The sequence below is a fragment of the Ammospiza nelsoni genome, chromosome 1 (assembly GCF_027579445.1).
Source record: "Ammospiza nelsoni isolate bAmmNel1 chromosome 1, bAmmNel1.pri, whole genome shotgun sequence".
NCBI lineage: Eukaryota > Metazoa > Chordata > Aves > Passeriformes > Passerellidae > Ammospiza > Ammospiza nelsoni.
In genome coordinates this window covers 106,454,797-106,470,269 of record NC_080633.1, presented here as the reverse complement: position 1 = coordinate 106,470,269, position 15,473 = coordinate 106,454,797, and the positions used below count along the sequence as shown (strand labels likewise).

Genomic DNA, 15,473 nt, shown 5'->3' with positions numbered 1-15,473 from the left:
AAAATGTTCATTAAAAGGCTAATTACTATTTTGCAGCTGACATTACTAGGAAGCCTGTTATGGTACTCTAAATTTTCAAGGAAAAAAACACCCCAAAACTCAGAAACCTGCACTTGAATTTTACCCTGCCTGCACTGACCTGTACAGTTTATTTCTGGAGTATAATGATATGCTTGGTTGAAAGACTAAGTGGTAGATTGGTGTCCAACCTCAGCTTCACAACTGTCTTTCTTTCTCTTACATGATGTAGTCAATGTTACATTGCTAAAGAATAAAACAAGAGTCTGATCTAACTATAGCAGAAAAGCAAGGGAGCGTGGCTTTTTTTTTTCTTCTTTCCCAGAAGCCTTCCACAAAATAATGGAGGACCCAAAACACACAGAAAGATAAGACACTGACAGATACTAAAGTAGCATAAACCAACTTGTATATAAGCAGAGTGCCTTTGGCAACGTGGCAAACAGCACTACTAAGAAAAGTACTATCAACATGATAAAGGCCTGCAAATACCTTAAAATATAACCAAACCCAAACAAGATTCTGGAGTTTTAAGACAGAAAACTGTAGTTAATTGTATTTCAGTGCCACAAAAGCTGGGTAAGCAACTACAATTTTCCTTCTAGCACTCAGCTGTTATACTTGTCAGAGAAGGAAAATAAGCTTTATCCTGCCCAAGTAATTTAAGTAAAAAATCAGGGATGATGGTAAGCTCGTCATCACACTACTCAGAAGACTGCATGGCAAGAGGCCCCCCTAGTGCACATGGAGCAAAACCACATATAGACGGAGTCTAGATGCACCAGACTTTGCACTTCAGAGAATCTCACTGGGATTTCTAAAAGTTATGAGTCACCCTGAGACTTCAAAGTCAATCAAAATAGCAGATTGTTTGGAGATGATACGTACAAGTGTAAAAGGGAAAGTACCAAAACAAGGGATGTTAGAATACAAGTTTTAGACTCACAGTGACACCACCAGAAAAAGAACTAACAACTGTGAGGCTGGGTATAATGTAAATACATGGTGGAGATAAACAAATCAGCTTTTCTACAATGACTTGATGGAGAAATCATTTGATAAACCCCAAGTAGGATTCTTTCAGGAAACAGAAAAATAAGCTAAAGATCTTGTAGAATTTGTGTATGATTAGAGACAGAAAGCCCAGTTAAGCAGGCAATCAATCAGAACTCAAGGAAAAGCATGCAAATCAGACATTGCACTGCACAACTTGCAGGTCAGTTGATGCACATGAGCAATGGGCAATAATAGTCTTTGCCTACAATGGAGAACTTTGGTTTTCTAGCACTCACACTTTAACTTCCTTAAAATCTGCATTCTAGCAGTATGTGGTGCTATTACACAGAGATCACTACTTGCCCAGTAAAACAGGAAATATAGTAAATGCACTTTGACATATCATCCAATTATACCAATGGAAACAAACAGCAGCAATTTCATCTTCATAAAACTTCAGAGAATGAGAAAATGTAGAGCAAAGTCAGCAGCGCTGCCAGATGGTGTAAAAGCACCATTATCCCTGACCTTGAGGAGGAAAACAAAGCTGAAGGAGCAGCTGACTACAGAAATAACTTTTAAGTTATTCCAATCAATATGGAATGCCATCCATCAATACCAGGGAGGAAGGATCTACAGACTTGGTAAGAAAACGAGCTGTGCTGCTGAGAAAAAGAGGTATGTTTGATCCAGATGCACTGATGCAGCATCTAACATCAGCAGCAAATATCAGGGGAGAAATTAATACTGATCTTACAGATACACCAGCAGGAATACTGCCACAGCTGCAGTTGTTCAAGGTAGCACTGAATACACACAGTAAAGGTCACTTTAAGTCTTTAAACTCACAACAGCTTTTGGCAAGGAAAGCAGCCCTTTGGAGGCAAATGGAAAAAGTTCAGTGCATGCTGCTTTGTCACCAGATTAAGGCAACAAGAGACTGCATAAATCTGTATGCTTTAGCGAAAGGTTTATAAGAAACGCCATGTTTCAAATTTCATCAACTCAAATCCTTCTCAAGAAGCTGGGAAAAATGAAGCAATAAATGGAGAAGGTAGAAGATGGTAGAGAAAGTTACTGAAATTACAAAAAAGTGTGAGTCACAGAAACAATAATAACAGTTTCTTACAGAGGAAACAAAACCTCAGGCAAGTACTGGGTGAATGGTTTGTAACCTTACTATTTATTATAGACACTTATAAAAACTTTGCATGTGCAACATTTTTTTTAAGGAAGGCACAGTCTTCCCTGTCAGTTAATACTATAAATATATTGGAATATGATCAGTAAGTACATTTCTCCTTAATGGAAATATTTTTCTTCGCAATACAGAAAGATGAAAAACTTGACTTGGTTGAGACTACAGGAGAAATGTGACTACATCAAAAAGAAGCAAAACAAAGTCTGCTGACAAATGCAAATAAATGCATAAGATAAATGACCAGAGAAGTGAAGATTTGACTGACATTACAGATCTGACAGTTTTAACTACAGTGGAAGAACTACTACTACACTCACATAAAATGCCTAGTATATCAAGATATTTACCTTGCTTTTATTTAAAGAAAGGAAGTGGTAACAAGAAATTCTTAAAATCCTCTAGAGCATTTTCAAATAATAACTTCATGGGTAATCCAAATAAAAGTTGATGAACAGACATTAATTATCAATCACCAAGAGGCAAGCAATCTCAACTTCCCTTATGCACTCACTATTTGGAATTTGTGGAAAAAAGTACACCAGCACAGATGGCTTACATATCACAGTGACAATGATGGATGATAACTACAGATACTTCTTTCAGAGGCTACACAGATGAAAGCACAATCCTGCAAAATGAGAAACTAGGAGAGGCTATTCACAGCAAAATAAGGCAAGTGGTACAGAGAAAAGAAATTCTGAAAGAAACAGACTCCTAAATGAAATTGATTTAGGACACTCCTGTAGCTGGAACTATTTTCCAGTGAAAACCAACGGAAGTCACCATCCTCGGCTCACATGCTATGAAGAAATAAAATCCAGCCACAAGTCCCAAAAGCAAAATCACAATCTTCCCATTAACTTTTTCATTCCATATGACCTCTCTTGCAAAAGGATGTGTTCACACATTTTTGGAAATGAAAAAATGCCCAAAGCAGGTTACTTGGCTGACAGCTCAGTTTGGCTCAGGACTCTGAATACATACAGGTAAGAAATGTGAGTAGCATAACAAACCATATAAGCCAACAGTAGTTCATTCTTACTGAGGATGTAGCAAACATTTTATCTGACCTAACAGCACAATAAACACAGATTTCAATTCAGGAATTTGTGACTTGTGGCAACAGAAACTCCCAGACTTAAATGTCAGACTTTACCAAAAAAACTCCAAAAAACAGAGGCAAGATGCACTTCTCAGCCACTTCATACGTAAACACAGCAAACACAAATAAAACCTCCAAGTATCTGACCAGAAATAAATGCATGTTTTCAGTCAGCACCTGCTGTCCCACCAAGCAAACCTCATTTCTCCAAAGCTGGCAGGCCACATAGATTAATTTTGAGGACCAGATGCAGCCTATAAGCTATCAAACAAGAACACTGACTTACAATAATGAGCTGTGTTTCTTTAATCAGCTCCATTAGCATGAGTCAAGTGTTACCCATTTGCAAGTCAGGGTCTCTTCCCAGCTGTATTTACATGGCTACACACTCTTGAATATTGTTGATTCCACATTCTCTGGACGTTTTAAACCAATTTCCAAGTACCAAAACAAGTTTTCCCCAACTTTATGTGAACTTTCTGACAGAGTCAGCTTTATATAACTGCACATAAATAGTAGTAAACAATAATAATGAATTGTACACTTAATTAATTATTAACCAGTTATAAAATTAAGCATTACATTCAAATGACTCTCATAGATATTCAAGAATCCATTCTGTCTGAAGTAAAAATTGCATTTTTTGAAAACATCAAAGATAAAATTAGTGTAGGAATGGATTACATTCAGGTAAGCACTACTTACACAGCCTCCAATTATCCTTTCTGTAGATCCACGTATACATATTTTTTTCTCTATTATCCTAAAAATAACATCTACATACATAGTCTCACACACAGTCTAACAGGCTGTTTTTTAAATTAAGCAAATATTTGTATTTCTACAAAACTTGTGTGAAGGGCCACCATTCACACAAGTTTTGTGTGAATTTACAGCTGCAGTACTTAATGGAGTTTTCTAGAAATATTTAACATTTTCAAAGGTGACAAAAGTTGGGAAACAGTATAGTTGATTTAAAAATAATAACTTTTTTTTTTTAAATTAAGGGAATAACTATTTCAAAGCAGAATGTAACTTATCTCAAATGTACTTTTTTCATGAAACCAGAAGGAATCTTCAATGATTCCACAGCACTTTTATTAGGTAGTCCAAAAATTTTTAACATAGCAACTGAAGTCATAACAACTACAACAACAAAAAAATCAGTTGATCTGTATCTCATTCTATCTAGATTTTGTAACCATTACCTTTCCATGTATCACAAGAGAGAAGACACCAAACATTTATTTAATGTTATACTACAAAACACAACACACATTCATTTTTGCCAGTATACAAAGAATTTTCTTTAGAACTGGGGGACACCATGAAGCATATAATTTAATACTGACTCATATTTTGCCCCTAGGATCTCAATGCATCAGAAAAGCTGACCTACACTAAATTACTTTACTCTTTTTAAATGTAATACTAAAATATGTATGTACTGCAAAAGTGGTATTTATTTTCATTTTAAGTATTAAAATTAGCTGTAATTGAGGCTGTAAGGTCAAATAGTTTACATTCAAAAAAGTAACTGGTCATTGTATAACATTTTATTACTGTTACACATCTGACAAGATGACACTTCAATGTTAAATTAACATGGTTTTCCCCTTCACAATCAAACCAAAATCATGCAGAGAAAATGCTAATTACGAGGTTTTAAGCAGCTGATAGTCAAAGTAACCTTTCCTTGACCCACATTAGGATAAGAAAACCCAGCAACAGAAGGCACTTAGGCTAGAGTCTGACCCATTTTCTTTCTAAAGCTGAAGAAGTTGCTGGAGAAGCTTCAAAAGGAAACAGAAAAATTTAGCGCCAAGAAAATTAAGGTTGTAATTTAACTCAACACCTTTCCATTTGCAAAAATAAAATAGCTCTCAATAGCATTCCAAGTACTGAAGTAATTTAAAAACTGCAAATCTTGCAGTAATCACACCAAAATTTGAAGTCAACGGAACAGTTCAGGAGTTGAAAAACATGGTTTTAAAAAAAGTTTTTAACTATGCTTGCCTTCATTCTTTTCTGAATTTTAATCTAAACACAACAGTAGCACAGAAAGATAAATGTGTGTGAGGCAAATATTTAGTGTGCCAGAAAGCAGCTCTTAACTTGTAGTTATCCACATTTAGTAAATTCCCAGATCAGACTTCCTTACTAATACATATGCATGACCCTTACAGCTGGATTCACAATGACCTGACAACCAGCATGCAAACTGACAAAGCATATCACAAAAGCACGACCATAAAGCACAAGTTATTCTTACTGCCCTTCCCCCACCATGCATTTTACCCTTTGTGTTCCTTTATACTTACCATGCCCTCAAAGCCAACTCTGTAAAGGTTTTTAGCACCATTGTCCCAAAGAACATATGCTGCGCTATGTGGACTCGACGCGCTCCAATCTTGGATTTCAGTCACCTATTCAGTTGTGAAAATAAGAAACTGGTTTCTAGAGCAAAGACTCAGAAGTACAATTTGAACTTCAAAATTTACTCATCTCTTCAAAGTAATTAATGATATTGTAGTTTTACTAAACCTGATAAAATTTGTTCTGAAGCTGTTTTCTGCTTGATGCAGGTGTTCCCTGGGTGTGTTAAGACAGCAGTCTGACTGTATACTTTGTAGGCCTGTTTTTCTTTTGTATATTTGGAGGTTATCTAACTATACAACCAGAGAATAAAATCTGAACAGCTCTGATAAGTTCCTACCAGAAGCATCATTAACTAAGAGAAACAGGATGAAAACTATTCTAATTGCTTTAATATGTCTGGTTTAACTTGCATTAGCCTGGTGGCTATGCACTATGTTAAGAGACAGAGTTTTATTTCCAGAGCCAGTATGTTTAACAACAGTACAAAAGGAGAGTGAAAATGTCTTTCCTTGACATTTCTGAAATCAGGAGGCCATGCATCAAATTCTGAAAACATTTCCATTATTTAAAAAACAGAAAAAAAAGTCAGTTTACAGATTTTGCTTTCACTCTTACTTATATTTATTTAAACAATGTTTCTGCTAGCTACAACCTACCTTTCCACGTTTAAAAACATTTATATGCATTTATATATTTTTTCAGATGTACAGGTAAACAATCTCTCTAATACAAATTTAGTACACAAAGCAGACTGTGCAGGACAAGACACTTATTTTGCGAAGTTTCAGAGATTTCAATGTATTTTGACATGGGAAGGAGTAAATAATCAACATGAAAAAAGCTGCATTTAAATATCTCGTCTTAAAAGATTTAGACTTACTATTTCCTTTCAGTAAAATTCAAAATGAAATCTCCAAATGTCCTAAGGCTTCCATAAATGTCTAGGATATAAAATAAGCTAAATAAGAATATAAAATAGGCTAAATATCATGGTCAGGAACTTTTCACTCTCCTTTAAATGCTGTTTAAGTGTATTAAAAATAAATTCAACAAAAAACACCAGGTTGCCAAGATACAAGGGCATCCAATTCTCAAATTTGGTGATAAAAGTCATAGTGTACTTTACACTGTCTGTTTAAAGTTCATACGTATACCAAACCTTCATCAGTTCTCAAGGTAAATGGAAGTTGTAAAAGTAAAATATACAAATGTTATGATTAGTAACTTATCATTCCATACAATTTTCAATAAATACAAATATTTTTACTAAAGCACTGCATAAAAAGCACTCCAAGACTGTCCTAAGCCAGTAACATAATAGCCACACCCAACACTTGCAAAGCTTTTTGATTTTAAACTGGAGAAGTCCCTATAATCATTATGTGAAAAACAAAACCCTAGGGTGCCAGCACTGAAAACCAAGAGCAAGAGATACACAAATGTGCTGGCCCACAAGCAGTAAGATTACAGAATGCAGTGATGACTAGAAAGGGCTACTCTTGACAGCTCTGTTTTTATACCAGCTCTCTAGTAATGCTGAAATATGCTCAAGATCTTAATGTTGCTACAAATCGTAAAAAACAATGACAAAAAATTAAGAATTAAAAAAATTCTGTGCTGATATTGTAAAAAATGCAAATTAAAATGTAAAAGAGCTGGCTACAGTGTACACGTCCTCCTCCTCCAAAATGCTTAAATATTACAAAAAAAGATTTAAAAGTGCCCAGACAACTAAAATACAAGCTCTCATGATTGTATTTTTGCTCTACAATTAAAAAGGCCACTGAGGCCATTACATGAGCAAAAAGAGGTGCAGTTTCTTATTTAAACCAGTTTTATTTTTACCTTTCCTCTACGCCCATTGCCACCATCTTGATCTTCCCATTGCCAGTCAACTCCTCGCACCACCCTGGCACCTGCAAAGATTCCTCTTGCTGTAATTTTCTTTGATTTACGTCGAGACTCCAACAATACCCTGAAGTTATTAAAAGAAGAACCCACAAATGTCAAAATAATAAAGGAAGTCCAAAACAAATCTTTGGGGATGGGAAGGAGAGCATCTTAAAACAAAAATAACCCACAACTGCAGATTTCTGTGCATGAATCACACAAGCAGTACACAAGATAAAACCCCACGAATTTCCAAAATCTGATTCATTGATTGTTTATGATTAGTTTTTAAAATTCTAACATTCTTTCTCCAGACTTCCTACTACCAGCATTCATCTTGTAAATGCTTGCATATAGATTTGTACTTATATTATTGAAATCATTAAAGTACGTGCAAAGCCATATAAACACATCTCTGTTTCTCTTAGATGTGCTCTAAGCCAATACTTTTGTCCCTCAACTGCTCTGTCACTTTTATTCAGAATTATGCTAAGAGCATCTCTTTTCCCTCCTCTCAGTTTTTCTACATTTTTTATAGCATCTCTTAACAAATTAAGTCAATACAGTAGTATCCATTTCTTCAGTCATATAATGTGTTTTCTTCAAAGCAAACCTCTTCTATTCCTTCTGACTTCAGCAGAACTGAAGTAGACAAGCCTAAACAGAATGGTTCATGATATTTTAACTAGAAATAATAATCTCAAAAGCCACCAATTTTCATGTAACAAGGCTTCTTGCTTCATACCAGGAACATGTCGCCAGACAAAAGAATTTTTCAGCTGACATTCGGAATGTTTCCTGACCACTTCAGGAAATTTCTCAGCATCCTGCTAACTTTTAACATCCAGCAGATGGCACACAAGGAAAGAGTTCAACTGTTACAATCAATGCAAAGAGCACATGAAAACACTGGCCATTTTTTTTCTAAGAAAAATAAAAGTTACCAAAAACACAAAGTAATCTCTATTAGAGAAGATTCTTAACTCACAAAACTGAGACAAAAACCTACATACATTACTTCATTATGCCACCCATACAATATCCCAGACCCAAAAATAAAACATAAGAGCTTATGTTTCCCTTCATCAAAACGTTCTTACATGTCTCTTGCCATTTTTCCCGTGAGACATCCCTCAAATTCAACAGCACTGTTTTGCCCTTTTCTCCTCCCCAAAACAGTTAGCCTCCATCACTTGTTCTCAGCTAAGCTTGATCCAATAGAAACAGCTCCTTGGCAGAAGAAGCTGCTTTCTAGATAAGAGCTCAGTGAGAGTAAACAAAGAAAGGAAGAAAGTGACAAGATGCAAAAAATTTCCAGCAATATTTTACACAATGTACAATCTATCTTCAAAACTAAAACTTGTACCATATTCACCATAACCAATCTCTTAAAACTACAAAGGAAACCTCAGCCTAAGAAAGAAAAAAAAGTCTGGCAAGCATTCTCAGAAGCAAGAAGACTTCAAAAAAACCAAATAAGTAGAAAACATATATATTTTGTCACCTATTCTCCTTTAACTAAATTAAGACAGCATCTCAAAGTCCAATTTGTAAGTCTTGTTCTGCATTCAACATTGCAACTGAGAGTAAGTTTATGATACCCATTTATTTGGTGCCTAAAGCTACTGGTGTGAGCCTCCAAAAAACAACCAACAAAAAGTTCTTATGTTTTGATTAAGCCACTGACTTGGACATCTGAGCCACGGTTAAAACCTTTAAGCAAGCACTTGAGAATGTAAACACAGACCCTGTAAGACATAATTTGAGACCTCAGGCTCTGTGCTCCAGCCACTTCCCTTAACTGTACAAGAACTGATTAAAGCACACCACTCATTTACAGCATACTTGTAAATCTAACTTCTCCAAGAAGAAGATATAAATGTTGTCTTACACATGTCACATTCAAATGAGGACCATATCTAAAAAAAAAAAAAATATTTTGATGATTTAATGAAAGACCATTGAGGAAACATCACAGAGGTGACAGCACAGTGTGTAGCCTTTATACAGTTTTTTTCCATAGCTCTCCAAGTATTTAGCAGCAGGCAAATATCACTGTTGCCACTTAACTGGTACATAAATCATGACAAAGAGGGGCTTTGGACTGAGACAAGTTATTTAAAGTCAAGAACACCTATAAAAGGACACACTAAATGCAATTTTGTTCCGAGTTCTCCACTGAGAGATGATAATAGATGCTTAAGAACATGAAAACCAAGGCAAGAGCAGAACAACCCTTCATAGCATCTTTTCTCTGCTTCCTGTAGTGAGCAGTTTAAGCAGTTCAATTCCAAGTCCAGATCATCCTGTTTCCCATAACTTTCAAGGAGGGTATTTCCCCTCAGTCTGTCCACACCATTACTGAATCTAATTAAACCTTCACATTCATAATTCATTGACAAATCTTTTTGTGATTACGCATAGTATAAAGGTAATTGCCTTTGTTTTAAAGCTGCTATATGAGAACACAAAAAATAGGAAAGCCTCAAGCAAAACTGAATAATCATATCCTAACATTTTTCTGTACTCTGTTCTTCCTAAAATTTCCATGTTTTCCAAGATCCAAAGACTTATCCTAGCTATCTGTCTCCCAGAAACAGAATCTAACCTCAAGCCTCTAACTCTCTTACCTAATCCAAATTTCATTAACCAAATGTTCAATTTCAAAGTTAACCACAAATACCTGTTTCTACTTGATTTCACGAGGAAAAAGTTAGGTTTTACCTTTCACTTCCCGGTGTGGTAATTCTGTAAAAACGATGCCTCAAGTGATGCTTGTCCCCATGATAGCAAACTGTGCACAAGTCATAATTTGTGCATTCAGCACACTTCCATCGGATGCCAATGATGGGCTGCTGCCGACAAGTATCACACATAGTCCCATCATGTTTGATACCTGTGGAAGGAAAAGAAAAAAGAAAAAAAACTAAAAACTTTGCTGCATCACTACAGACTTCTGTTGCACATCATTATAATTTGACATTATATAGTAGAAATTTAACAATAAAGAAAGGCTGCTGCTTATATCCTATCAGCCTGAACCACTGAGGGGAAAAGATAGCGGACTTTGCCTCGTATCTCCAGTTGGCAGTCTGTTCCTGAAATATTCTATCTTAAAAAGCTGAGAAGGCTATGTCTGCTTCCTTCCATCTATACAAAGGAGAGAAAGAAAATGAGAAATTGTTTAACTACAAGTCAAAGGGTCAGAAATGGGTTTATCAAAGCACACAGGGAAATCTAGAATTTTATCTCTGGAGTACAGCTATCAACACACGTTTTATCACAAAGGCCACTGTGCTCAACTGTGTGTGGCAGCCTAAAAATTACTGCTTTGACTTACACATTTTGTACACTGGAAAATTAAAGTGCTTGTCTCTCTTCTTTTTTATACAGGAAAAAAATTAAGCTCTCTTGGATAGATGCCATTAGCTTCATGAAAATCTGTTACCATTTTTGAAGCATTTTACTGTTATTCTGGTTTTGTTTCTAAAACGAATGTGCCAGAGACAGACCAGACGTAACCCACTAGCATGAGCTCTGCCAAGCCTTCCAAAAAAACTGATCCCAAGTCTTTAGCCTTACAACTCTGCCAAGCTACAGCAGAGTGAAAATGATCAGTCATAGAGTTCCCATCCACCCATTCTAAATACAGGGAACAGCCACAAGTTTATTAAAAAAAAAAATCAAATTCTACTGTTTGGAAAAAATTGAGCAATAGAAGAGAGAAGCACTAGCATTCAGTCTGTAGAACTAGACAGAAATGAGCACTAAGAAGCTAGAGTAACACAGAATTTTCCCAATCACTTCCCCTTAAAAAAATCCCAGATCAATTTGAAACTAAGTGAGGAAAAAGAATGGATTTTGCCTCCTCCAGGAGGGATGCTTTCAGAAACAAATGCCAAATTCACTATAAAGCTATTAGTCACACCCAACAGCTGAGCCATCTGTAGCAAAGAAAAGTCAACAGTTGGAAAGGCAAAACTGAAGGAAATGCCTTCTTGTTTGATCATTTCACAGAAAAATGTAATAGCTGAGGTTGGAAGCCACATTTGGAAATTGTCTTTTCCAACAACTACTGCTCAAAGCAGGGTAAACTAGAGCTGGCTGCCCAGGACCATATCCATTCAAGGTTTTGAGCACCACCAAGAACATACTCCACAACAGAGCATATGCAACCATCCCTAGAAAACAACTGTTTCCTCTGTTTCAGTGGAAATTCCTGTATTTCAATTTGTGCCCATTGTCTCTTGCCTTGTCATGTGGCATCACTGCAAAGAGCCTGGCTCCATCCTCTTTACAACATTCATCAGGCATTTATATACACTCTTAAGATCTCCCTGAGCCTCCTCTTCTCCAGACTAAGCACCACCAGATCCCTCATTCTCATCCTGTACCAGACACCCTTAAGATTCTTTGTGGCACACTTGCAGCCCTTCACTTGAATCTCAGTATGACCACACCCCTCTTGCTCTGGAGATTGTACTGAAGCATTTTACTGTTCTTCTGGTTTCCAAGCTGAAGTCCTCAAGAGTGGATGCACTAAAAGCACTGAGATATCTTGTTCTTGTTCGTGTTTTTGTCACCTTGTTTAAAAAGGCTAACTAGTTACAGTGCTTGCGGTTGAGAGGTAGTATTTGTTTTGGTGTTATTTCTAACTGATTGCTAAATTTGTATTTCACACAGAAACAGAAGTTACACATCTCTTGATGATATTCTTTTTTAATGCCTGCTGAACTTTTGGGAAGGCATTTGGCCAAGAAATACATTTCTTCTGGATGTGAAGGAACTAAGGAATTGGGTGCTGTAGGATTCTTCCACTTGACCAAACAGCAGGAAGAAACAGCAAAAGAGCAGTATAATTAGGAATCATGTGATACAGAATAGGCCATCTCACTGTAAACTTAAATAAAAACTAAATACTTCTTGACAGTGAGGCAAAAGCAGCTATGCAAAACTCAGCAAAATTTGCTTAGGAAAGATCAAGAAAAAAAAAATCGTACAAAGATATTTGACTCAAGTCATTTTACTGACCACAGTGTCTGGGACTTAAAAAAAGAACAGTGCAAGTCTGTACTTGAAGTATCTGATCTAAAGGGATGTTTCTGTATCTCACAGATCCCTAAACACCATCCTGATAGATATGGCCTTTCTTCATCCATTCCCCGACACATGATTCCAGCAGCAACACCCACTTCAGCACATGCCTCACCTGACCACACTGCTCCATTCTTTCCATTATGTGAGCAAATGGTTTTTGCAGAGCTGGGATGCAAACTGCATGAAGAAACACACCAGGCTGGAAAACAGCCAGGAGGAAAAATATTCAGCTGAACTGGTTTCCCAATCCCATTCTTTGAGGTGCTGCACAACACTACTGCCATGAGAAACAAAGAATTGCAGGGCAGGAGCAGGCAAGTAATCTTGCTACAGAATGTCTAACTACTGCACCAGAGATCTGGGGGCAGAAGCAGATTTGTATGCTTCTGGTGACAGTGGACTAAGACACCTTGAACTTCATCTGCTAAAAACAGGATAAAACAAGGCGCTACTACCGATTACATAATGTGATACTAAACTCTTACTCATGGTCATAATACACACAAAATTATTTAGATCAAAAATACGTGTTAAAGAAGATTGAAAGAATTTAAGTTCAACTAGATATTATAGGTACACCAAGGGTAGTAGGTTGACCTTGCCTGGCTGTCAGGTGTCCGCCCAACCAGTCTCTCACTCTACCTCCTCAACAGGACCAAGAGTGAAAACAAAATGAAACAGCTTAGGTCAAGCTAAAAGTGAAATTATTTACCAATCACCATCATAGGCGAAAGAGATTTGACTTGGAGAAAATTTATAGCTAATTAAAAAAAAAAGAGGATGGTGAGGAAAACAAAAACTAAAACACCTTCTCCCCATACTTCACCGTCTTTGCAGAGACAACTGCATTCCTTCGTTCCAAATGCCTCTATCTCCCTACTTCTTCCCAAGGTATATTAAAACTACAGAATCTTTTGGTTGGAAAAGGCCCTGAAGACCATCGAGTCCAGTCATTAACTTAACACCACCAAGATCACCACAAACCACATCCCTAAGCACCATGCCTACACATCTTCTAAATACTTGCAGGGATGGTTATTCAACCACTCCTCTGGGCAGCCTGCTCCAGCGCCTGACAACCCTTTTGGTGCAGATGGGGAACAGAGGTCACTCCATAGCAGCTCCTCACACTTTTCCCCAGCCCCATCATGGGTCCTCTCCACAAGCTTTATTCCTTCAGGAAAACACTCTTTGAGCATGGGCTCCCCCATGCGCTGCAGTGAGGGTCCCCGCTCCACTGTGGCCCTCCCTGGGTGGCATGAGGACAACCTGCATCACTGAGGTGTCCATCTGCTGGCTCACCATGCACACACCAAAACTCAGCACTGAGTTGGCACTGAGTGGCACTACAGACACTCAGGGGGAAGAAAGGACACATTATGTCCACAGTTTCACACTAGCTTGGTTCTACCCCAGTAGACTGAAGGCTCATCAGTCCTGAGATAATTTCAATTTACTTTTACCAAAAAGCAAAGCAGTTTATGCACTCCCAAACCATCCATGACGTAAATCAAAGCATAGTACATAAGTCATAAGAACAACCAGGAGACTGCAGCAAGTGTAGGCTCTGGAGCCAAACTAAAATCCTGACCCAAAAGCAAAATCTGCCACATAAACTCTTCCCCTCTTCAAGGCTGTTTAAGAAAGCTTGAGAAACACAAATGTTACAAAGTTTGTATTAGGAAAGAAAGCCTTCATTAAACTACTAGAATGAACTGAAGTGCCATAAAAACTTCAAAGTTCAAACAGCAGCCTACAGCTGACCAGCTGTTCACCAAGAGCACTTTAGCTCTCTAAACCGAGATCATGAAAAAAATTAACCTTCTAAATATTCTTCAAGATTTTCTATTTCAAAATGAAACATGTTTTGTGTCATATAACTTTAAAAACCAAAACAAACTAGGTAATTAGAATGGTACTTTCACTATGCCTAGTTACTTTCAAATAACTGTAATTTCCTTATGTCCCTTCACCTTTAGTACACCATAAAATCCAATATTCCTGATGTCCACTTGTCATTAATGCTTTCTACTATTTGAAATTAATATTAGTTTTCTACCTTAATGCCATACCTTAATTTCACTTTTCTCATCTCTTCCCAAATCCTCCCTGGATTACCTAGTCCACCATTCCTCTGTCATCACTCATTTATACATCAATTTCACAGCTCTTCACAAGTTTTTGAAACCCATGCTCACTCTTACAGCTGCCAAAGGAAATAAAAGCAGTGTTGCTCAAATTGCTCTTTGAATTTGTTACAAATAGGTTTTTTGTACTGAAGATAATTAGATGGCAATATACAGCTGTCCAATAAAAGGATTTTAACAGTGAAATCAGATGTATAAGGGGTATCCACATTCACTCACTGTTAAACAGAAGACACCAGTAGAGATTTCACTTCTCAGATGAAACAAAATCTGGTTTCCAATGGAGTCATTACTCTCCACAGAACTGTAATGAACTAAAGTCCCTTCATACCATAATGACAATACCAGCATCAAGTAAGGGATACCATAAACAACTTAAAAAATTATTTATATACACTCCAATTAAAAAAGCAGTAACAATGTTTTGTTCTTCCTATTCCTTCACCCCAGACCATTTTTACATTAGGGCCAGACTTCAGGGAAATTGAAAACAAAAAATTCTTAGCGATAACCAGTTAGATTCTGAAAAACTGCATGAAAACTCCAATGAGTGTTCCCACAAAAATAACTCCTCTACTAAATACACCATCTGGAAGTAGCCAGCTGACCAATTATTATTACAGATACAAAACGCCAGACTTGC

At 36.9% G+C, this 15,473-nt stretch overlaps 1 protein-coding gene across 3 annotated transcripts in view; it reads right to left on the bottom strand.

Moving 5' to 3' along the window:
• Positions 1-15,473, bottom strand: part of MIB1 (MIB E3 ubiquitin protein ligase 1) — a 77,089-nt gene that overhangs the window by 57,349 nt on the left and 4,267 nt on the right. For all 3 annotated transcript variants that reach the window (XM_059477101.1, XM_059477109.1, XM_059477116.1), the window contains exons 2-4: positions 10,311-10,482; positions 7,542-7,671; positions 5,639-5,743 (exon numbers count right to left, since the gene is read on the bottom strand). In XM_059477101.1, coding sequence (XP_059333084.1) covers positions 5,639-5,743; positions 7,542-7,671; positions 10,311-10,482 — 407 coding nt within the window. The remainder of the gene's footprint in view (positions 1-5,638; positions 5,744-7,541; positions 7,672-10,310; positions 10,483-15,473) is intronic.